Source organism: Herpailurus yagouaroundi, unplaced genomic scaffold, assembly GCF_014898765.1.
Source record: "Herpailurus yagouaroundi ecotype Mexico unplaced genomic scaffold, PumYag 193, whole genome shotgun sequence".
Classification (NCBI taxonomy): domain Eukaryota; kingdom Metazoa; phylum Chordata; class Mammalia; order Carnivora; family Felidae; genus Herpailurus; species Herpailurus yagouaroundi.
The window spans coordinates 6,775,994-6,799,890 of record NW_024412424.1 but is presented as its reverse complement, the minus strand read 5'-3'; the positions used below and the strand labels follow the sequence as shown (position 1 = coordinate 6,799,890).

The 23,897-nt window shown below is 41.8% G+C and overlaps 1 protein-coding gene across 1 annotated transcript in view; it reads left to right on the top strand.

Moving 5' to 3' along the window:
- Positions 1–23,897, top strand: part of PRKAR2A (protein kinase cAMP-dependent type II regulatory subunit alpha) — a 113,441-nt gene that overhangs the window by 85,244 nt on the left and 4,300 nt on the right. Inside the window, exons 7-10 of the mRNA XM_040445297.1 lie at positions 8,828–8,929; positions 9,098–9,172; positions 20,145–20,210; positions 23,187–23,328. Of these exons, the coding sequence (XP_040301231.1) occupies positions 8,828–8,929; positions 9,098–9,172; positions 20,145–20,210; positions 23,187–23,328 (385 nt within the window). The remainder of the gene's footprint in view (positions 1–8,827; positions 8,930–9,097; positions 9,173–20,144; positions 20,211–23,186; positions 23,329–23,897) is intronic.

Here is a 23,897-nt window from a genome sequence, read left to right as displayed (position 1 = left end):
GGGGGTGGGAGGGAGGAGAGGGTGGGTGATGGGTATTGAGGAGGGCACCTTTTGGGATGAGCACTGGGTGTTGTATGGAAACCAATTTGACAATAAATTTCATATATTAAAAAAAAAAAACATAGTTCTCAAATGAAATAACCTATTAAAGACATAATAGAGCACCTTTCTGTGATATACTGATGTAGAACTAAGGATGTTCTGAGAGGAGTGTCTGGGTGGCTTGGTCAGTTGAATGTCTGACTTTGGATCACACGGTTTGTGGGTTTAAGCCCCATGTTGGGCTCTGTGCTGACAGCCTAGAGCCTGGAGCTTGCTTTGGATTCTTCGTCTCCTTCTCTCTCTGCCCCTCCCCCTCTCGTGCTCTATCTCTCTCTGTCTCTCAAAGGTGAATACATGTTTAAAAAAAAAAAAAAAAAAGAATGTTCTGAGAGATGAAAGATACAACAGCTTCAGAAGAGATCACACACTCGGGGGCCCAGTGATTGAAAAATCCAAGGGTAAATCATAGATCAATAAGTAATGGGGGAAAATAAACTGAGTTTTAAAATGCATTGATGTCCAAGCCAAGTACTGGTCCAGGCCAAGGTGGAATAGTCCCATTCCTCAGTAGTCTTCTCTCTTAAAACTAAAAAAAGTCCAGATATCATATAACAAACAAACTTAGGAAGACCCTGGAAGATGGAAAGAAGGTAGAATGGCTAGAGATCGTGGGATTTAAGAACAAGAGAGTGAGTTTCTTGGGTTTTCTTTATTGCTTCCCATATATATCCCAGGTGGCGTTGTGGAAAAGCCTTCAACCTAGATCCACCAACAAGTACATACAAAAACAACCCCAAGAAAAGCCTGATCGCTTTAGCTAAAGGAGCAGGAAAAGAGCAGCCTAGCAGAACAGATAATACCACCCTACTCCAGCCAAATACCAAATACCGGTATTTGGAAAAACTGCTTCTCCCTCTCCACAGTGTCACTGGGGCCAGCAGCAAGCTGAACTTACAGGCTTACCCATCAGCAGAGAGGCAAAATGAGGTGATATGTGGTGTCACTAGTTGGCACTCCACTTTCCCTGCCAGGGTGTGTCAATGGGACCCAGAGGGGAGATGAACATTCACTCCCACATGTACATGCACACTGTACCTAAACCGTGCTGCAAAATAAGATTAAATCAGATACATAGCTTCACAGCATAGTACACCAAATGTCCAGGATATAATAGAAAATCACTTGTTGTACAAAGAACAAGGAAATTCTCAACCTGAATGAGAAAAGGCAATCAACAGATGCCAACACTAAGATGACAAAAATATTGGAATTAGCTGATGATAATTTTAAAGCAGTTGTCATATAACCAATTATATAAGCTATCAACAAGCAATTATGAACACACTTGAAAAAAAAAACAGAGAAAAAATTAGAAGGTGTCAGGGTGCCTGGGTGGCTCATTTGCTTAAGCATCCAACTCTTGATTTTGGCTCAGGTCATGATCTCGCAGTTCATGGGTTTGAGCCCTGCATCTACAATGACAGCTCAGAGCCTGCTTGGGATTTTCTCTCTCTCCTTCTCTCTTTCTCTTCCTCTCTCTCTCTCTCTCTCTCTCTCAGTAAATAAATAAACTTAAAAAAATAAAATGTCTCTGTGGAGAAATAGAAGATAGAAAGAGAATCCAAAAGGGAAACTTTAGAACTAGAAAATACATTAACCAAAATAAAAACTCACTGGATGGGCTCAATAACAGAATGAATATGGAGGAGGAAAGTATCCATCAACTTGAAGATAGAAAAATAGAAATCACCCAGTCTGGACAACAGAAAGAAAATAGACTTAAATGAAATGAACAGAGTGTGTGGGACAGTAACAAAAGATACAATGTTTGAATTAATACAATCCCTGAAGGAGAGGAGAAAAGAGTATGGAACTAAAAAATTATTCAACGAAATAATAATTGAAAACTTCCCAAATTTGGTGAAAGATAATAAACCTGCAAATTCAAGAAAATGAGTGAATTCCAAATTGTATAAACCCAAAGAAATCTATGCCAAGACACAACTTAATCAAACTTCAGAAAACTAGACAAAAAAATTTCTTAATCTTTATTTATTTTTGAGAAAGAGAGAGAGATTGGGAGGGGTGGAGAGGGAGGGAGATAGACCATCTGAAGTGGGCTCTGTGTTGACAGCAGAGAGCCTGATGCAGGACTTGAACTCACGAACCATGAGATCATGACCCAGATGCTCAACCAACTGAGCCACCCAGGCGCCCCTAGACAGAAAAAATTTTGAAAGAGAGAAAAAATTCATTAACTATAAGGGAACAACAATTTGAATGATACCAGATTTCCTAGCCACGAAGGCCAGAAGGGAGTGGCAGAGCATTTTTCAAGTGCTGAAAAAAGAGAACTGTCAACTCAGAATGCTGTACCTAGCGAGAATATTCTTCAGGAAGGAAGATATCCTTGGGTAGAAGGAAACTAAGACTTTGTCACCAGCAGGCCTACCTTAAAAAAATGGCTAAAGGTGGGCGCCTGGGTGGCTCAGTTGGTTAAGCATCGGACTCTTGTTTTTGGCTCATGTCATGATCTCACAGTTCATGAGTTCAAGCCCTGTGTTGGGTTCTGTGCTGACAGTGCAGAGCCTGCTTCGGATTCTCTCTCTCTCCCTCTCTCTCTGCCCCTCCCCTGCTTGTGTTTGCTTTCTCTCTCTCTCTCAAAATAAATAAATAAACTTAAAAAAAAGGGGGGGGTGCTAAAGGAAGTTATTCATAGAGAAGGGAAGTGATACAAGAAGGAAATTTGGAACATGAAGAAAGAACAACAGAAGAAGTAGACTATGGGGAGATATAAAAGACTGTCCTTCCCTTGAGTTTTCTAAATTATCTTAGATGCTTAAAGCAAAGTTTTTGTCTGATGTGGTTCTCTGTGTACGTAAAGGAAATATTTAAGACAATTATACTCAAAAGGAGGGGGGAGGGTAAAGAGATCCAAATGGAAGTAAAGCTTCTACACTTTACTCAAACTACTAAAATGTTGACATAAGTAAACCGTAATAAGTTACATATATAAGTATAATGCCTAGAGCAACTGCTAAAATACTATGTGCAAACAGATGTACTCAAAAGCTCTATAAATCATACCACCTTACACCTGTCAGAATGGCTAACATTAACAACTCAGGCAACAACAGATATTGGCGAGGATGCGGAGAAAGAGGATCTCTTTTGCATTGTTGGTGGCAATGCAAGCTGGTGCTGCCACTCTGGAAAACAGTATGGAGGTTCCTCAAAAAACTAAAAATAGAACTACCCTACGACCACTACTAGGTATTTACCCACGGGATACAGGTGTGCTGTTTCGAAGGGACACATGCATCCCCATGTTTATAGCAGCACTATCAACAATAGCCAAAGTATAGAAAGAGCCCAAATGTCCATCGATGGATGAATGGATAAAGAAGATGTGGTATATATATACAACAGAGTATTACTCGGCAATCAAAAAGAATGAAATCTTGCCATTTGCAACTACGTGGATGGAACTGGAGGGTATTATGCTAAGTGAAATTAGTCATTCAGAGAAAGACAAAAATCATATGACTTCACTCATATGAGGACTTTAAGAGAGAAAACAAGTGAACATAATGGAAAGGAAACAAAAATAATATAAAAGTGGGGGGACAAAACAGAAGAGACTCATAAATATGGAGAACAAACTGAGGGTTACTGGAGTGGTTGTGGGAGGGGGGGATGGGCTAAATGGGTAAGGGGCATTAAGGAAGCTACCCCTGAAATCGTTGCACTATATGCTGGCTAATGTGGATGTAAATTTTAAAAAATAAAAAATAAAATAAAAAGTTCTATAAATCAAATTCTAAAAAGTGTTCAGGTAACCCACAAGAATAACAGGAAAATGATACAGAGGAACAAAAAACAAAAATAAAACAGGGGAACAGCAGAAAACATATAGTAAAGTGGTAGACTTAAGCCCTAATGTATGAATAATTACTGTAAATATAATGATCTAAGTATATCAGTTAAATGACAGAGACAAGTCTGCATGAAACTCACTCAAATAAATGATGTAAATATATTGCAAGTAAAAGGATAGAAATATATATATACACACACACCATGCAAACATTAACCAGAATAAAGCAGGAGTAATTATATTAATATCAGATAAAATAGACTTCACGTCAAAGAAAGTTACTGGGGACAAAGATTACATAAACATTACATAATAATGAAAGGTTTAATCTGCCAAGAAGACATAGCAATCCTAACTATGTATACACCAAACAACAGAGCTTCAAAATACATGAAGCAAAACCTGAAGTAAGAATTGAAAGAAGAGGGGCGCCTGGGTGGCTCAGTCGGTTAAGCGTCCGACTTCAGCTCAGGTCATGATCTCACACTCCGTGAGTTCGAGCCCCGCGTTGGGCTCTGGGCTGATGGCTCAGAGCCTGGAGCCCGCTTCCGATTCTGTGTCTCCCTCTCTCTCTGACCCTCCCCCGTTCATGCTCTGTCTCAAAAATAAATAAACATTAAAAAAAATTAAAAAAAAAAAAAGAATTGAAAGAAGAAATAGGCAAATCCACAATTAGTCTGCTGAAGTGCAGACTTCAACACCTCTGTCTCCAAAGGTGGTGGAACAACTAGACAGAAAATCAGGAAGGATGTGGAAGAACTTAACAGTATCGTCAACCAAAAAGATCTAATTGAAATCTATAGGACACTCCATACAACAACAGTAGAATACACATTCTTTTCAATCAAGCCTATGGAACATTCACCAAGACAGACCATATCCTGGCATATAAAATAAAACTTGACAAATTTAAAAGTTGAAATCAGACAGCATATTCTCTAACCACACTGGAAGAAATCCAGGAATTAATAACAGATAACCAGAAAATCTCCAAACACTTGGAAATTAAATAACACATTCCCAAATAACCTCTGGGTCAAAAAGAAAGTCTCAATAGAAAAAAAAATATTTTTTAACAAATTGAACTGTAAAAGCACCTGCCTCATGGTTGGGGTATGAGAATTCAGCAGGGAGATAAGACAGGCAGCCTTGGTGCCACACAAGGTAGGGGCTGCAGAATGGGGACACCTGCTCTCCATGATCGTGGTGCTGCTTATCACCATTCTCGTCCTGAAGCTTCCTCTCCTGACATCTCTGCCTTGTCTTTCTACTTTCTAGCCTTATCCTTTGCAGTCTTTTCTTCCTTTCGCTTCTGTCTTAAGTGGCCTAACAATATGCCCTTCTGAACCTGGGTGGCTCAGTTGGTTAAGCATCTGACTTATCTCAGGTCATGATCTCATGGTTCATGAGTTTGAACCCAGCATCCCGCTGTCTGCTGTCAGCGTGGAGCCTGCTTCAGATCCTCTGTCCCCCTCTCTGTCTGCCCCTCCCTCCCCTGCTGGTTCTCCCTCTTTCTCTCTCTCTCTCAAAAATAAACTTAAATATATATATATATATATATATATATATATATATATATATATATACCCTGCTGGCCTCTGCTTTTCTCCTTCTTTGTTCATGTACTTAATAGCCCAAGCCCTCACAAAAGCTTTAGAACCGCCTCCAGGATAGTGACTCCCAGAACGTCCTCTACAGCCTGACTTCTTACTTGTAACTTGTAAGGCCTTGGAAATGCCTTCTGAGGCCAAAGCAGGGGGGTATTGTCACTTGATATTCTCAAGTTGGATTCTACTTTTTTTCCCTTACTGGGGGCAGCCGCCACCATGACCACTACACTTAGTCCCTGCTCCCACTTTGTTTTGCTAGAGTAAAAGTCGATAGAAACCGTCTTAGGGAACACTTGCAGTCACAGGAGAGGGCGGCATTCCTTCTCTTTTTTAAACTTCAGGCTCTTTGCTGGACTCTGAACACTTGCTGCCTGCTGGAGCCACTATTTCACAGTTCAAGTTTCCTCTTCACAGCTCCATTGGAAGTTCCCAGAAAGCTGGCTTGGTGTCTGGTGCTTTTTCATGCTCTCTGCAGCCACGGGAGCTGGCCTTGCACAGCAGAAGGATGGAAGTACACATAGAAAGGGTTGGAACACAAATAAGTCACTGTGAGAGCTATCAGTTGTTTTCTCTTCAGCTAGAAAGAGTTTGCTATTGCAATTGTAGCAATCTTTGTGACTTTATAGGTAGGTGTTTTAAATACTGGATTTTTCTGACAATGCCTACTCAAAGAGAAGGAAGAGAATTTTATAATTTCCATTTTCTCACTTCTGATTGCTTGTTCTCTTTCCACAGCACTCATGCCTAGATTGGCCCAGAAAACATGTAGAAACTGAAGTCTAAAGATAGTAGAGTAATATTCCACAGTGTGACAGTAATATTTTAAATGATACATCCCTAACCTTGGACTTTAAAAAAGTAGTGGCAAATGATGCAACCCATTAGGACAATCTGAGATTGAATGGCTCTTTTCTTTTTTTTTTTTTTTTTTTAATTTTTTTTTTCAATGTTTATTTATTTTTGGGACAGAGAGAGACAGAGCATGAACGGGGGAGTGGCAGAGAGAGAGGGAGACACAGAATCGGAAACAGGCTCCAGGCTCTGAGCCATCAGCCCAGAGCCCGATGCGGGGCTCGAACTCACGGACCGCGAGATCGTGACCTGGCTGAAGTCGGACGCTTAACCGACTGCGCCACCCAGGCGCCCCTGAATGGCTCTTTTCAAGCAGACAGATGGAGAAGAAATGGAGCAGAATTTGGCTATATACTGGAGAGCAGACATGACTTGTACAGCAGTTGAGAGGGAGGGTTGCAGTCCGCCATAGCTCATGCTAGGAGTATAAGGCCTGTCTGTGCCCTCAGAGGTGCATATTATTTCCATTTTAGGAAATGGCAGTCCTAGCCAGGGAAGCCATGGGGCTGGGGTTAGAGGTTTGCAGGGCTTGGGCACCAGGTTGAACAGAGTTTCAACTCTCAGGGAGCTGCATGCCTCTAACACTTGGGGGGGATGTAAGGGAGGGGGTGTCATGCCTGTGACTGCGTGATCCCCAACATGGCTGTATCTGGTTGGTGTACTTCAGTCTGGCTGCGCATCAGAAACCCTAGGGTCTGTTGTGGCCCAGCATCTTTCCAGGGGAGCCTTCCCTCTCCTTCCCACTCCACCCCAGCCCAGGGGACACATGAGTCCAGCCTGGCCAGGCACAGTGCAAACTGCCCAGCCATATGATTAGTTAGTTCATCTAGGGCAGGGGACCCAGCGTGAGCCAAGGAGAGTCAGGCCAAAATCTGATTGAAACCTCTAGGGAAGAGAAATGCCTGCATTCCCCAGGCCTGGGAGTTGGGGGGGGGGGGGCGGGCCTAGAACTCCTGGGGGCTGTGTGGTCAGCACCTTCTGCACAATGGGTCCATGAGGAGGAAAGCAGGCAGGCAGCAAGAGATGCAGGACTTTTTAATTAGTTCTGTGCACAAGTACGTTCCCTCTAATCTGAGCCAGTTTTATGGTGACAATGGCCTGATACTCACAGATAGACAACGTTCTGAGCAGCAAAGCTGTGAACTCATGTGTAGGCCCTGCAGAGGGAGAGGAGAATCATAAAGCAGCAGATCTAGGGTGGACCTGGGCATCTATATTTTTTTTTTCAACGTTTATTTATTTTTGTGACAGAGAGAGACAGAGCATGAACGGGGAAGGGGCAGAGAGAGAGGGAGACACAGAATCGGAAACAGGATCCAGGCTCTGAGCCATCAGCCCAGAGCCCGACGCGGGGCTCGAACTCACGGACCGTGAGATCGTGACCTGGTTGAAGTCGGACGCTTAACCGACTGCGCCACCCAGGCGCCCCTGGGCATCTATATTTTTAAAAGGCTCCTGGGTGATCTCAACTCAGTTGTCTTCTGTGTGGTGTCTCCACCCCACTACCACCCCATCATAGAGAATACTAAAATAGAAAACCTACAGTTAAACATGTCCTAACCCCCTTGCTGTGTTTCATTCTGCTGGCCTTTAGGATTTCATTATGTACTCTGAAAGAAAAAAAATCTTTCCACTCCCGACAGCCTGAGGTGGACAAAAGGTACAATTAACTTAGATACAAGAAACCTAAAACTAAGCAATTAACCTTCTCCTGACTGTTTGTCCCTCCCTACACACATATACACGTATCTGAGAGGAGCCTGGCTATAGCTCTGGTTAGCTGTCTCCATGACTTGCTGGAGTCGAGTGACCTTTCACATTCCTGCCTCCCCTCTCTCTCCATTAATTTAAATCCTCCCCTTACTCTAGGTCTCCCCAAAATTTATATTTTTGCAACAAGACTATCTTTGATTACTCCAGCCTAACTGTGACTAGGGACACTCTCTCCCTCCTGAGAATTCTCATGACACTAACTCTTGTCTTTATAGTTCACCTAGCACATTTCATATGCTGTCTTGGACTGTAGCTTTTTTATTCCCAATATTTTATATTGTCTCCCCATTGAGATTCTAAAGTCTTTCAGGGCAAGAGCCCTCAGATTGTTTTATCTCCTTTTTCTAAAGGTGCATCTTTTCACATCGAACAATGACTGTGAGCTTACAAGTATTCGATTGGGAGTTTTGTATTTTGTATTCTATTTATGACCCATAGGTGGCACTCATGGAGTACCAGATAGCAAGCAATGATGTGTGGGACATCTGTGTGACACAACAAGCTACAAGTCTTTTTCTTCCAGCGTTGACTCAGATTAAAATGTCATCAAACACTCAGTTGGCCTGGTACATTCCATGGTCCTCTGATATTTGCTGTCACCCAGTTAATTAAACCATCCATAGATATTCTCTTACAGAGGCATTTACCAGAATTTTCATGTTCTTTCTTGTAGGACCGTGTGACTTTTAGAAGAATCATAGTGAAAAACAATGCAAAAAAGAGAAGGATGTTTGAATCATTTATTGAATCTGTGCCCCTCCTTAAATCACTAGAGGTAAAGTGTATGAATAAGAGTCTGTTTATGGAAAGTTAAGATTTAAAACTAATCTATTAAGCTTTCAAATTGTACTATTCTAACCCATTTCTGTGTTGTATAGATATTATTTGTGACTTTCAGTTGAGGTCTTTTCCTTAGAGTTTGTGGGTATGTCCATTGTTTCAGGTGTCAGAACGAATGAAAATTGTGGATGTAATAGGAGAGAAGGTCTATAAGGACGGAGAGCGCATAATCACACAGGTGAGTGGGGCCCTGTGCAGCTCCTTTCCTGAGAGAGTCAACCCTCCTGAAGGACTAGTGCAACCCTTGTCCTCTCACTTTGGGAGCTCATGTTGCCAGCTACTAGGGCACACTTCCTGCAGAGTCCTATGAAGCCCGTTGATGTTCCTCTCACAGACATATGCACATCTCTTGCCTCCATTCACCTTTCTGTGGCTTCTGGTGTTTGTTCTTTTGGACATAGTTCTCTTTTGACCCTGAGTAAACTTCATCCATTGGTGTTAAAGTCTGGAGAAAGTTGAAGGTTTGTGCCCTTTACCTTCTATGTTTGACACAAAGGTGCCCTCTTAGCCAATCCAACACAAGCCAGCCTTCAGTCCTCAGTAATTGATCAGATTTGTAAGTTGTCTTTAATGTTTCCTTTGTGCCTTTCTCTCTTGTGACTTTTGGATGCTGTGAGGATCATCACACAGTGACCTGGATCATTGTGATGAATACTGTGTAATAATTTTCCTTGTCTGCTATGATGATGTTTTTAATGATGTGTAAAGACTTCTCCAGGTGTAAACTTCTGCCTGTGGTTTGGTAAGAGCACTGGGAAGATACCTGGTTGGCCTGGGTTGGATAGTGTTCCCCATTATGAAGCCAGAGCTGGGGCTAGGAGGAGGAAAGACAGATTGGTGAAGCCTAAATCCTGAGCCCACCCCTGTACCAGGCTTATTAATCACAGCAGGTGAGAGAGAAACTCCCAGAGAAAAAGGACTAACAAAAAAACTATATGGCCTTTTGAAATGCCTTTGTTTTTTAGGACTCCTGCTGTTAATAATTCCTTCAATTAGAAATTAGTTTGATTCTCTAAACACTTATTACAATATACAAGTAGGACCAGATATAAACACTATAATGAAGGAATGTGTAAATGACAGTGAGAATGTAGGAAAGGAAGTATTCTGTAATGTTTTGTAGGGGAAATGCCATTTGGGCTGGGCTTAAAGAATAAGTGCAGCTTCAGCAGTTGAGGTCAGGGAAAGGTCTTTCAGGGCAAGAGAACAATATGAACAAGGCCTGTGGGTGTGAGCTGTGTTCCAGGACAGGTGTCCTGGTATGGTAAGAATGTAGCACTGAGTTGCAGGAATGGGACCTGTTGACTAGTCACATTTGCTTCTGAACCTGAGATGCTTTAATTTACTCCCAAAGGGCCTTCATGTCATCCTGAAAGCCCCAGGCCTTCAGGAGGTATGTCAGCAGGTTTTTAGAAGGTATGTCAAGAGGTATGAGAAGCTACAGTGTTTTCTGGAGTGTCTGTGCTCTTGAAGATGAGAGTGCTAGATGGTGCCGAATGGGCACAAATTAAGATGACCTCAGCTTATTATAGACCCCTTTTGACAGTGTCCCTAGACGGGTTTCCAGGTGAGGTCCCAAGAACAGCAGCATCAGTGTCATCTGGGAACTTGATAGGAATCATTAGAAATGAAGTTCTTGGGCCCCACCCCAGACCTACTGAATTAGAAACTGTGCTTTATGTTGTTCTGTTTGTTTTGGCAGCTTTGTTACAGTGTATTTTATATACAATAAAATCACCAAATTTAAGTGTACAATTCTAGAGTTTTGTAGCCATCCCTGCAATCATAGTACAGGGCATTTCCATCACCCCAAGAAGTTTCCTCACTTGTATTTGTAGTCAATCCCCTGCTCCACCCCCTTATTCCTGGAAGCTATTGATTTGCTTTTCAACACTACAGAAGTTCCTTTTCTGGAATTTCATATAAATGCAATCATAATGTGGTCTTTTGTGTCTGATTTCTCAACGTTTATTTATTTTTGGGACAGAGAGAGACAGAGCATGAACGGGGGAGGGGCAGAGAGAGAGGGAGACACAGAATCGGAAACAGGCTCCAGGCTCTGAGCCATCAGCCCAGAGCCCGACACGGGGCTCGAACTCACGGACCGTGAGATCGTGACCTGGCTGAAGTCACACGCTTAACCGACTGCGCCACCCAGGCGCCCCTTGTGTCTGATTTCTTAGCACAATGTTTTTGAGATTTTTTTTCATGTTGTATGTGTCAGCAGATAGTTTATTTTTATTGCTAAGTAGTATTCCACTGTACGGATATACCATAATTTATCTTTCCATTCACCAGTTGAGGGAATTGGAGGTCTTTCCAGTTTGGGGCAATCATGAATAGAGCTGCAGTGGGCACTTTTATACAAGTCTTTGTGTGGATATATGTTTTTATGGAATTGCTAAGCCATATGGTAAAAGCATATTTAACAACCTGCCAAACCGTTTTTAAAATGCCTCTACCACTTTGCACCCTCCTAGCACTGTACCAGAATTCCAGTTGCTATGCATCCTCATCAACATTTAGTATCAACAGTCTTTTTACTTTTAGCCATTCTAGTGGGTATGAAGTGGTGTCTCATTTTGGTTTTAATTTGCATTTGCCGCATCTTTTCCTGTGACTGCTTGCCATCCTTATGTTTTCTTTGGTGAAGTTTTTGTAAATCTTTTGCCCTGTTTACAGTTAGGTGATTTGGCTTCTTATTATTAAGTCGTAAGAGTTCTTTATGTGTTCTAAGTACAAATCGTTTATCAGACAGATGATTGGCAAATATTTCTTCCAAGCTGTGGCAGTGCCTTGTCTCTTAATTTTCTTAATGGCAGTTTTTAAAAAGCAAAAGTTTTTAATTTTGAAGAGTCTAGTTTGTAGTTTTTTTTTTTTTCTCTTGCAATTCATTCTTCTTGTGTCCTATTTTAAAAGAATCTTTGCAAGGTCAATATAATTTTCTCATAATGTTTACCTTTAGGCCACCATTCAATAAATATCATGTGAGACAGATGTAATTTAAAATTTTTTTAGCATCCAAGTTTTTTTCAAAAGGTGAACTTAATTTTAATAATATGACATATTTAACTTAATATCTTTAAATAATACCATTTCAGCATCTAAGTGATATAAAAATTTAATGATGAAATATTTTATATTCTTTTTTTTCTCAGTCTTCAAAATTCAATGTATATTTTGTACTTACAGCACACCTAAATCTATAGAAGCCATATTTCAAGTGCTCCATAGCCACATGCTACTATGTTGAGCAGAATGGTTATAGATATCTCCTAGTTTTAACTCCTACATTTAGATCTGTGATCCATTTTGAGTTAATTTTTATACTGTTGTAAGGTTTTTACAAGGTTTTGCATGTTTTGCATGTGGATGTCCAATTGTTCCAGTACCATTTGTTGGAAAGATTATCCTATCTTGTTGCCTTGACACTTGTACTGAAAACTATTTGGCCGTATATTTTTAGGTCTATTTCTGGTCTCTGTTCCATTGATCTACATGTCTGCCTCTGTGCCAATACTGCACTGTCTTGATTATAAAAACTTTTTATACTAAGTCTTAAAATCAGATAGTTTAAGCCCTCCAAAATTTTTGTTCTTTTTCATAATTATTTTGGCTCCTCAATGCTCTTTGCATTTCTGTACATATTTTAGAACCAGCTTAATAGGGGCGCCTGGGTGGCGCAGTCGGTTAAGCGCCCGACTTCAGCCAGGTCACGATCTCACAGTCCGTGAGTTCGAGCCCCACGTCAGGCTCTGTGCTGATGGCTCAGAGCCTGGAGCCTGTTTCCGATTCTGTGTCTCCCTCTCTCTCTGCCCCTCCCCCGTTCATGCTCTGTCTCTCTCTGTCCCAAAAATAAATAAACGTTGAAGAACCAGCTTAATACTTTCTACCAATGGGATTTTTCAGAGGGGATTATGTTGAAACTATAGATCAATTTGGGGAGAAATTGACATTGTAACAATAGTGAGTGTTTTGTGTCAGTCTCAGGCCATCAGTAGTGATGCTGTCAGCTAGGAATGCCTGGGGCACTCACCTCGTCCTGTACCACTTCTCAAAAGTCCCCACAGACATTTCTCCAGAGCCAGTGTTGTGTCTGGACTGGCCCTTGTGGTTCTTGTTATGACTGCAAGGCTTAGCAACAACCATGAAGGAACTTCGAAAAAACAAAGTTTATTACTCACAGATCCTGGAGGGTATATGGCACACCCAGGGCCACACAGTGAGGTCACAGGGTGGGGGTGGGGGACCTGGAATTCTGTCTTTATTGGGGATGAGGGTGGGCTGCCCAGGGTTTGGCAGGTTCACTCTTTATTGGCAAATTTAAAATATAAGAGCAGGAATTAGGGTTGTGGGAAGAGAAAAGTGGGGTCCCTCAAGTGGTCAGTTTTCTGCATTTCTCAGGGCTTTCTAAAAGAGAAACTTCATGGGGCACCTGGATGGTTCAGTCAGTTAAGCGTCCAACTGTTTATTTCAGCACAGGTCATGATCTCATGGTTTGTGAGTTCAAGCCCTGCATCAGGTTCTGTGCTGACAGCACAGAGCCTGCTTGGGATTCTCTCTGCCCCTCCCCCGCTCACGCGCCCGCGCTCGCGCAGGCACGCGCTCTCTCTCTCTCTCTCTCTCAAAATAAATAAATAAACATTTAAAATAAAAGGGAGACTTCATAGGTGGGGCAGCCTGGCTCTTTATTTAGTGTGGCTGGCAATATGTTTAGTCAAGGTAGGTGTCTTTGAAATGGTTGCCTCAATAATCAAAAGCTTGGTGTCAGTCACTTACATTCTAATCAAAAAAGCTTACTGTCAGTGGTTCATGAACTTAGTATATCTCTATGTAGGTCATTTTTTTTTTTAATGTCTATTTTTGAAAGAGAGCAAGTACAAGGGAGTGGCAGAGAGAGAGGGAGACAGAGGATCCACTGTGAGCTCTGTGCTGACAGCAGAGAGCCCAGTGTGGGGCTTGAATCCATGAACTATAAGATTATAACCTAGCTGAAGTCGGACGCTTAACCGACTGAGCCACCCAGGTGCCCCTAGGTTACCTTTTACTTTTTCTCTGTAGTATTTTATACTTTTCAAGTCGTACACATCTTTGTTAAATTTATACCTGGATATTTTACATTTTTTACGATATTGTAAGTGGTTTTCCTTTCTTCAGTTTCTAATTATTTATTGCTAGTATATAAAAATACACTTGAAGGGGCGCCTGAGTGGCTCAGTCGGTTAAGTGATCAACTCTTAACTTCAGCTCAGGTCATGATCTCATGGTTCGTGAGTTTGAGCCCCCATCAGGATTCGTGCTGTTAGTGCAGAGTCTGCTTGGGATTCTCTCCCTCTCTGCCCCTCCCCTGCTTTCTCTCTCTCTCTCAAAAATAAATAAATAAACTTAAAGAAAAAAAAAAAAACTTGGTGAAATGTTTGAAAAGCATTTTCAAAGGTTTTTGAGAGAGAGGAAGGATATCACTATGAGAATTGTGTTCTCAGAGTACAGTTCTGGCATCAGTGAAAAATGAATTGGCTTCAGCTTCATTGAGTAATCAAGGAAATGCAAATTAAAAGCCACAATGAGAACTATTTTTTTTTAATTTTTTAATGTTTATTTATTTTTGAGAGAGAGACAGAGTGAGAGCAGGGGAGGGGCAGAGAGAGAGGGAGACACAGAATCTAAAGCAGGCTCTAGGCTCTGAGCTGTCAGCACAGAGCCCGATATGGGGCTCAAACTCACAAACAGTGAGATCATGACCTGAGCCAAAGTTGGATGCTTAACCAACTGAGCCACCCAGGCTCCCCAGTGAGAACTATTTTCATACCTATTAGTTTGGCAAAAGGTAAGAATCTGATAATTCCAAGATGTAGCAGGAAGTTTTATTCACAGTGAATAGGAGAATAATTTAGCTGAACCCCTTTTGAGAGAAGTTTATCCTTATTCTATAAAGCTGAATTTATTCTATAATCCAGAAATTTACTTTTTAGATGTTTTCAGAGAAATACCCTCACACCTCAGAAGCTGCTCTGCCCTTCCTATTCACAGACCTCCACTATGTCTCTATGCTGACTTTTATCATAGTCATATATTTGCTTTGCTTTATAATTTTTACCACCTGTGTATAAACAATATGGCTAAGTCTTGCAGTCTTTTTCTTTAATTTCTAAATTGGAATTAGAATGTATGTATTCTTTTATTTGTACCTTCTTTTGCTCAACATTCACCCACATTGTTGTGTGCAGCTGTAGTTTGTTGGTTTTCATTGCTGTATAGTATTCCAGCATGTAAATAAACTATTTGCCTTCCCACTGCTGATGGAGATTAGGTGTGTTTCTAGTTTTTAGCTGTTATTAACAAGACTTCAGTGATTACATTGATTTGATTTTCAAATCTTTTTTTTTTTTAATTTTTTTTTTTCAACGTTTATTTATTTTTGGGACAGAGAGAGACAGAGCATGAACGGGGGAGGGGCAGAGAGAGAGGGAGACACAGGATCGGAAACAGGCTCCAGGCTCTGAGCCATCAGCCCAGAGCCCGATGCGGGGCTCGAACTCCCGGACCGCGAGATCGTGACCTGGCTGAAGTCGGACGCTTAACCGACTGCGCCACCCAGGCGCCCCTGATTTTCAAATCTTAAAGCAGCCTTGTGTTGCTGAGATAAGATAAACTGACTTGGCCATTGTGTAGTATCCATTTCATATGTTGATGAATCCAATTTGTTAATATTTTGTTTAAGATTTTCATGGGGCGCCTGGGATATCCCAAGATATCCCAAGATAATCCCAGTACAGGGCTTGAACTCACAGAACCATGAGATCGTGACCTGAGCCAAAACCAAGAGTCAGACGCTTAACCAACACCCAGGTGCCCCTGTGGGAAGATTTTGACCACAAATTAAGTTGTTAATTGTTAAACTATTTAGGTTTTCTATTCTTCAGTGTGTTTTGGTAAGACCTATTTTGCTACGGATTTATTCATTTTATCTAAAATTCAATGTTTTTTGGCACAAAGTAGGTCAGAATGTTCCTGTAACACCTTTTAAGTATCTACAACATCTAGAATGATCCCATCTTAATTCCTGATATTGTCGTTTTGTGCCTTCTCTTTTTTTTTTATTCAATCTTGCAAGGGGCTTACTAATTCTTTCAGTCTGTTTTAAGGACCACTTTTTTGCCTTTTATTAATCTGGTTGAATGTTTTCTATTTCATTACTTTCTGTCTTTATCTCATTTCCTTTCTTCGACTTCGTTTTGCTATTTTTTCCCCAGTTCTCTTGAATTGGTTGCTTAGCTTTTCACTTTCTAGCCTGTCTTCTTTTTCCAATATGGGCATTTTAGTATTTTTTAAGTTTATTTATTTATTTTGAGAGAGAGAGCACAGGAGGGGCAGAGAGAAAGGGAGAGAGAGAGAATCCCAGGCAGGCTCCAGGCGGCCAGCACAGAGCCCAATGCAGGTTCTCGAACCCACAAACCATAAGATCATGACCTGAGCTGAAACCAAGAGAAGTTTCCCTACATCCAGAAGATCAGTGGTGGTCACCAGCATTTAGAGATTGCTGCCCTAAGCCCCCTTGGACAGTTGTGCTTGGATGCTGTGACTCTTCAGCACCAGCATGCCACCAGCTTCTTCCTACAGCCCAGCTTTCTTCACAGGTCATTATGTCTGAGGGTGGGTGCCTTGCTAATGCAGGTGTCCAGCAAGGGCCCAGATACTGTGGAGAGAACAGAAGCTACTGCTTATTGCAGGGGCTGGTGGGAGGCTAGTGTGCATCTCTGCCTGTCTCTAGGTGTTCTCTAGACCACATATGCTGTCAGGGAGGCCCCTGGCCAGCTGCCCACTTCAGAGTTTTCTTTTATTTCATCCTTTCAAGTTCATCAACACAAATTTTTATCTCTGGGTTTTTTTTTTTTTATGTTATGTTTATATACTTTGTAGTGTTTTCATAATTTGCTCATTTATCCTAATTGATGGAATGTTTTACCTGTTCTCTGGATGATATGGACAGAAGTTCGTTTGTTTTATAAAAAGTATGTTTCATGTATTCAGCATTGAAGTACCATTTTGTTGGGGTGTCTGGGTGGCTCAGTCGGTTAAGCGTCTGACTTCGGCTCAGGTCATGATCTGGAGGTTCGTGGATTAGAGCCCTGCGTTGGGCTGTGTGCTGACAGCTCAGAGCCTGGAGCCTGCTTTGGATCCTGTGTCTCCCTCTCTCTCTGCCATTCCCCAGCTTGTGCTCACTCTCTCTCTCTCTCAAAAATAAATAAACATTAAAAAAAAAAAAAAAAAGGAAGTACCATACCATGTCCTGAATTAGAGTTTCGGTCATTCTTAGGATGGGATATGGATCCTATATCATCATTTGTGAAAAAAAGACATTTATTTAATATAAAGCCCAGTGAATTTTAGCATATGGATGATAACATAGTCAGTGCCTGCCACATAGACATTCAGAAGCTGTTTATTGAAACACCTGATATGTTCACAAAAAATATAAAATAGGAGGGCACCTGGGTGGCTCAGTTGGTTGAGCGTCTGACTTTGTCTCAGGTCATGATCTCGCCATTTTCGAGTTCAATCCCACATTAGGCTCTGCTGACAGCTCAGAATCCAGAGGCTGTTTCGGATTCTGGGTCTTCCTCTCTTTCTCTGCCCCTCCCCCGTTGCACTCTGTGTGTGTCTCTCTCTCTCAAAAATAAATGAACGTTAAGAAAAAAATGTTTTAATAAAAAAATTATAAAAATGTAAAATAGCAGTACCTGGATGGCTCAGTCAGTTAAGTGTCTGACTTTGGCTCAAGTCATGATCTTGTAGTTCATGAGTTTGAGCCCCACATTGGCCTCTGTGCTGACAGTGAGGACCCTGCTTGGGATTATGTCTCTCTCCCTCTCTCTCTTGTGGTCCCCCTCTCTCTCAAGATAAATAAATAAACTTTTTAAAAAATGTAAAATATAGTCTGGCTTCTTTACTCCTAAATATACAATGGAATGTTCTTTCTGTGAGATGTACACTCAGATGCTATTAGCAGACTTAACAATTTGAAAAGCAGGGACATTCTTCCATTGAGCTCCTGTTTTTTGCTACTGGGGTAGTCATCTCATTCTGCTCTGTCTCCCCTAAAAACTGAGAGGCATCCTGCAAAGTCTGAACAGCCAGCTTGCATGCACTATCTATCACTGGACCTGAGGGAGGCAGGAAATATCTCTCCTGGCCCATCTCTGTCTCAGCCTAACCAGGCTGTTTCATGAGGCTGGAAATGCAGACAGTATCCCTCAGATGCCTCAAAAATAGACCATTTTCAGTTGATCGTATCATTATTCATGGTTTCATTTTTAATTTTTTCTTCTTTTTTTTTTTTAATTTTTTTTAACGTTTATTTTTGAGACAGAGAGAGACAGAGCATGAACAGGGGAGGGGCAAAAAGAGAGGGAGACACAGAATCTGAAACAGGCTCCAGGCTCTGAGCTGTCAGCACAGAGCCCGATGCGGGGCTTGAACTCATGGACCGTGAGATCATGACCTGGGCTGAAGTCGGACGCATAACCGACCAAGCCACCCAGGCGCCCCTTAATTTTTTCTTCTTAAATTGTTTGTGAACTATGATAATCCTTTCAGGTGATGTATTAGCAAATTAGTAAAATTAAAAGGCTCAGGGGCGCCTTGGTGGCTCAGTTGGTTAAGCATCCGACTTCGGCTTGGGTCATGTTCTCATGGTTCGTGGGTTCGAGCCCCGCTTTGGGCTCTGTACTGACAACTCAGAGCCCCGCACACATTTGAATCTTTATCTTGACCTCCAACAGCACTGAATACTGATAATCCCATCTTCCTTTGTGAAACTCCCTTCTTGGACCTAGAAGCAACCTCCTGGTGACCCAACCTCTGGCTTCCCCTTAGTTTCCTTCATCAACTCTCAGGGAGCTATTTGGGTAACACTAGAACTTCATGTTGATTTAGCTCTGCTGGGTACAGGGTACCTACCCAACACGGCAGCACAGAAACCCACAGACAGCCCTTTTTAAAGCTGTGCTTTTTACTCACATAAAGCAATGATTATTATCTAATGAACTGGGACTAGATTAACTACTCAAGAATGGCAGCCTCAGCTGTAAGATGTCCACTTGGAGATCTGTGCAGTGGCCAACGACACTTAAGTCTTAGGAAAATTCAGAAGAAGTATAGACTCTACTGAAGACATAAGACCCACATGGAATGAGAACACAGGACTAGTATTGAATTATCCAGTGTAGATGGTTGTTGCCCCAAACGTTAAGAGGAAGGGGTCAGATACTGAAGTTGGCCTGAAATCCTCTTCTCAGTGTCTGCTTGCCTCTCTCCCCTCATTCCAGCCTTTGCTCAGATCTCACCCTCAGATGAAACTCTGCTGTATACTGTAGCCATCTCCTTCCCTAGCACTCCAGATCCCACATTGCTCCCTCCCTGTAGTATTTAATTGCCTTCCAACACAACAGTATAATTTGCTGATTCATTATGTTGATTGTTTACAGTTTGTTTACCATATTAGACTGTAATTTCCACAAGGGTAGGGATATTTGTTTTGCCCACTGATATGTCTCACATGCCTAGAACAGTGCCTTGGCACATAGTATGTACTTAATTACTTGTTGAATTACCTGAATGACTGGTTCAGCCAAGTGGTTTAAAATCCAAACAAGTGAAAGAAAAGCCTGAGGCTTATAAGGTTGACATCAACCCACATCACAGTACCTCCCTCCCCAAGGCAGGGCTTTCTTCAGATCCACACTGTCCTCTGGAGGGCTGCATTATCCTTGAGCCCCATGCCCAGAGGTAGCCAGGAGTCACCTTGATACTGTCTGTGGCAGCCTTGGCGACTGGTCCCAGTCACAGGTTTCAATAGCAGACTAACATGAGCAGCAAAGATAGTGATGCTGTGAGCAGTTGGCAGCCTGGGCATATTTGTGGAGAGAAATGTGAATATTCCATGTTAGGAAGTGAGAGATGTGTCAGTCATAGTTGGACTGAAGTCCCTGGTGACCAGGATCCTCTCATTTTGTTCTGAATTTGTTAGGCACTGATTAATTTGTAGAGTTGCAAATTAAATACAAATTGGAGTTTGAGCAATGAGAAAATTATCTATTTCTGTGTCCTGTGCCAATATATAGCTCTGATGACCTCCTCTCCCTTTCCAGGGTGAAAAGGCTGATAGCTTCTATATTATAGAGTCCGGCGAGGTGAGCATCCTGATCAGAAGCAAGGTGAGTCTGTGTGTGACGAGGCAAGTTATGCCAGGTGCGTGCACAGAAAGTAGCTGTTTGCTGTAAATGGGAAGTGTGTCTAGTATCTAGTGTCATTGTTATATGAGGCATGTGACTGGCAAAGACCCATGTTTAAGTCCCTCCAGTGATAGGGATTTAGTATATTTCTCTTTGTTCCTATTGCCTTTGCATCTGTTACATAATTAATGATATGAGAAATAATCGCTACAGATCCATAAGAAAAAGCTAAATACCCCTAGTAGAAAGTGGGGGGAATACATGATAAAGACATACATGTGGGTGTTGAATATGAAAAAAACTTCCTTTCTAGAGCACTGGAAGGGGAGGTCTGTAGGACCATTGTTATTATACCATTTCATGGATAGAAAGACCTAAAATGACCAATAGATAGGAGGAGTAATCCTTATCATAAATCCGTCATCACCAGATTTCTCTGTTCAATTTTTTTTTAAGAATATAGAATATTTAGGGGAACCTGGGTGTGGTTCAGTTGGTTAAATATCCAACTCTTGATTTTGGCTCAGGTCATGATCTCACAGTTTGTGAGATCAAGCCATGCGTCAGGCTCTCAGCACCAAGCCTGCTTGGGATTCTCTCTCTCGCTGCCCCTCCACAGCTTACACTCTTTCTCTCATAAAAAATAAACATTTTTTAAAAGAATATAGAATTTGTTAAAATAGTTAAATATAATACTGACCTAATATGAAGTCTCTTATAGAATATCTTTAGTAAAGGTTATATAGAGAAGGATAAATATGATTACTCCCTGTAAGGTGGCTTGATTCGTGATTAAAAATGGATCTGCTGGGGGCGCCTGGGTGGTTCAGTCAGTTAAGCATCCGACTTCGGCTCAGGTCATGCTCTCACGGTCCATGAGTTCGAGCCCCGCATCGGGCTCTGTGCTGACAGCTCAGAGCCTGGAGCCTGTTTCAGATTCTGTGTCTCCCTCTCTCTCTGACCCTCTCCCGTTCATGCTGTCTCTCTCTGTCTCAAAGGTAAATAAACGTTAAAAAAAATTAAAAAAAAAAAATGGATCTGCTGTTTCACATGAAACAATAAGTTGAAACATCTATGTTCTTTTACTTATTGTTTTTGGACTAGTGATACATGTTTGCATATTTCTCAAATACTCATTGACACCTCCTGATCACAGCCTAGTGGTGTTGGGTGTGTGGGACCAGCAGCACTGTGGCCCTGGGGGTTGGGAGAGCTTGTCAGGAATGCAATCTTAGACTCTGCCCCAGACCTACTGAATCAGAATCTGCATTGTAACAAAACCCTCAGGGGGCTGGTGTTCACATGACCATGTGGTAAATGCTACTCTGGAGAAGCGACTCGGTGGGCACAAACGTGTCTGCAGCCCCAGAGAATGCTACAGAAATTGGAAGTGGATTGTTGGCTCCAATGGAGCAGATCAACTGCAGAGCAAACAGGTCAGGGCAGTAGTGTGCAAGGAGGGTTATTTGCCTATAACTTAAAGTAGCTCTTAAAGATTGAGACTAATTCTTATAAATAAACTCTAAATAATCTTTTTACTTAAACAAATTATTGCTTAGCTTGGCAAATGGATTTTTAAAAAAAAAAAAAAAAAAAAAAAGAAGCAAAACCAAACAAAAAACCTCTAGATATTAAATATAATATAGTACATTATTTTCAGTAATTTGATAAGCATAAATTACAACCTGTTCGATTTCTTAATACAAAGTTAAACCACTAAATTTCCAGGTTGAACATTATAAAAAATTGTTTTTAGTTACTCAGCTCCTCTAAAAAAATGTGTGGTGGTAGGGGGGGAAACCACTAACTTAAACTGTTTTTTTTTTTTAATTTACTTTTTTAAATTTACGTCCAAGTCTTTAAACTATTTTTTTTTCATTTTTCTTAATCTTTATTCACTTTTGAGAGAGACAGAGCATGAGCGGGGGAGGGGCAGAGAGAGAGGGGGGCACAGAATCCGAAGCAGGCTCCAGGCTCTGAGCACTCAGCACAGAGCCCGACGCGGGGCTCAAACCCACGAACCATGAGATTATGACCTGAGCCAAAGTCAGATGCTCACCTGACTGAGCCCTCACCCAGGCGCCCCTAAACTATTTTTAAGTTTGTTTTTGAGAAAGAGAGTGTGCATGTGTGCATGAGGGAGGAGCAGAGAGTGAGAGGAGAGAGAGAATCCAGGCAGGCTTGTTAGTGCTGAGTCCAGTGCCAGGCTGTACATGAACCTCAACTTGGGGCGTGAACTCAGGAACCGAACCATGAGATCATGACCTGAGCTGAAATCAAGAGCTGGACGCTTAACTGACTGAGCCACCCAGGTGCCTTGGGAACCACTAACTTAAGATGTAGACAGTACCTAAAAAGAAAATTTGTCACTGTGAAGTATTGGCCAAGAAAGACATGATCTCAAATCAAGAAGTAGCCTGGGATTGTGACTTTACCTAAGAGAAACATTGACATCATTTAGAAGGAGTTTGCAAATGACCTGTCTTTTCCCCTGTGCCTCAGAAGTCAGCATCTACCAAAAAGAGAGCATTCATATACATATATGTATGTATAATAAATAAAAATACATAATAAATATATTTATGTTAATGTATAATATACTGATGTTATATAATCGTGTAGTATATATTAATATTATATTATATATTATATATTATATATATATATATATATAAATCTTCCAAAGAAAATGGTCTGCTCTTTACCTCTTGATATTTATCCATTACCTCTGAAAGGTTGTTAGGAATTGGATGAAGCCCGAGGTAAAAGCCAGCTCCTCTAATTAAACCAGAGACTAATTAGCCCATGCAGTTTACATGGTGCAGTTAGCGTCTCTGCAGAGTGAATGTCTAAATAATTGTGTTAAGTGTACTGAGACGGGACTGCAAGTGTGTGTGACTGGACTTGTCCAGCTGTGATTCTGGAATCAGTCTAGGTCATGTTTTCCACCTGCCCTAGACTAAAGCAAACAAGGATGGTGGGAACCAGGAGGTTGAGATTGCCCGTTGCCACAAGGGGCAGTACTTTGGAGAGCTTGCACTGGTCACCAACAAACCCAGAGCTGCTTCAGCTTATGCAGTGGGAGACGTCAAATGCTTAGGTAAGAAAAATAAATTCTTTATGCATAATACTTTTTTTTTCTAACATGCAGTATTTTTTTCCCAGCAGCAAGCCTTGACTCCACCAGTTCTCTCACACATTCAGGCATGAACAGCTTGTGGGACCAACTAGAAATGGGTATATATCCTTTAGCAATACAGCAGTATAGCCTGTGAAAAGAGCAGAAATGGAGGCAGGTGTCCAGGATTCTGTAGGGATCAAGAGAAAGGTGCTGCCAGGCTCTGCAAAGTCACAAACCGAGATGACACAGTCAGGCTGTACTCAACGTAGAAACATCCCTCCTTTTTCCAAGTGCCCAGGATCCCATAGTCTTATCCCCTGTAACATGAATGGGTATATTTAATAAAAAGTTTGCGGGGTGCCTCGGTGGCTCAGTCGGTTAAGCATCCGACTTCAGCTCGGGTCATGATCTCACAGTTCGTGAGTTTGAGCCCCGCGTCGGGCTCTGTGCTGACAGCTCAGAGCCTGGAGCCTGCTTCAGATTCTGTGTCTCCCTCTCTCTCCCGGGGGGGGGGGGGGGGGGGGGGGGGGGGGGGGGGGGGGGGGGGG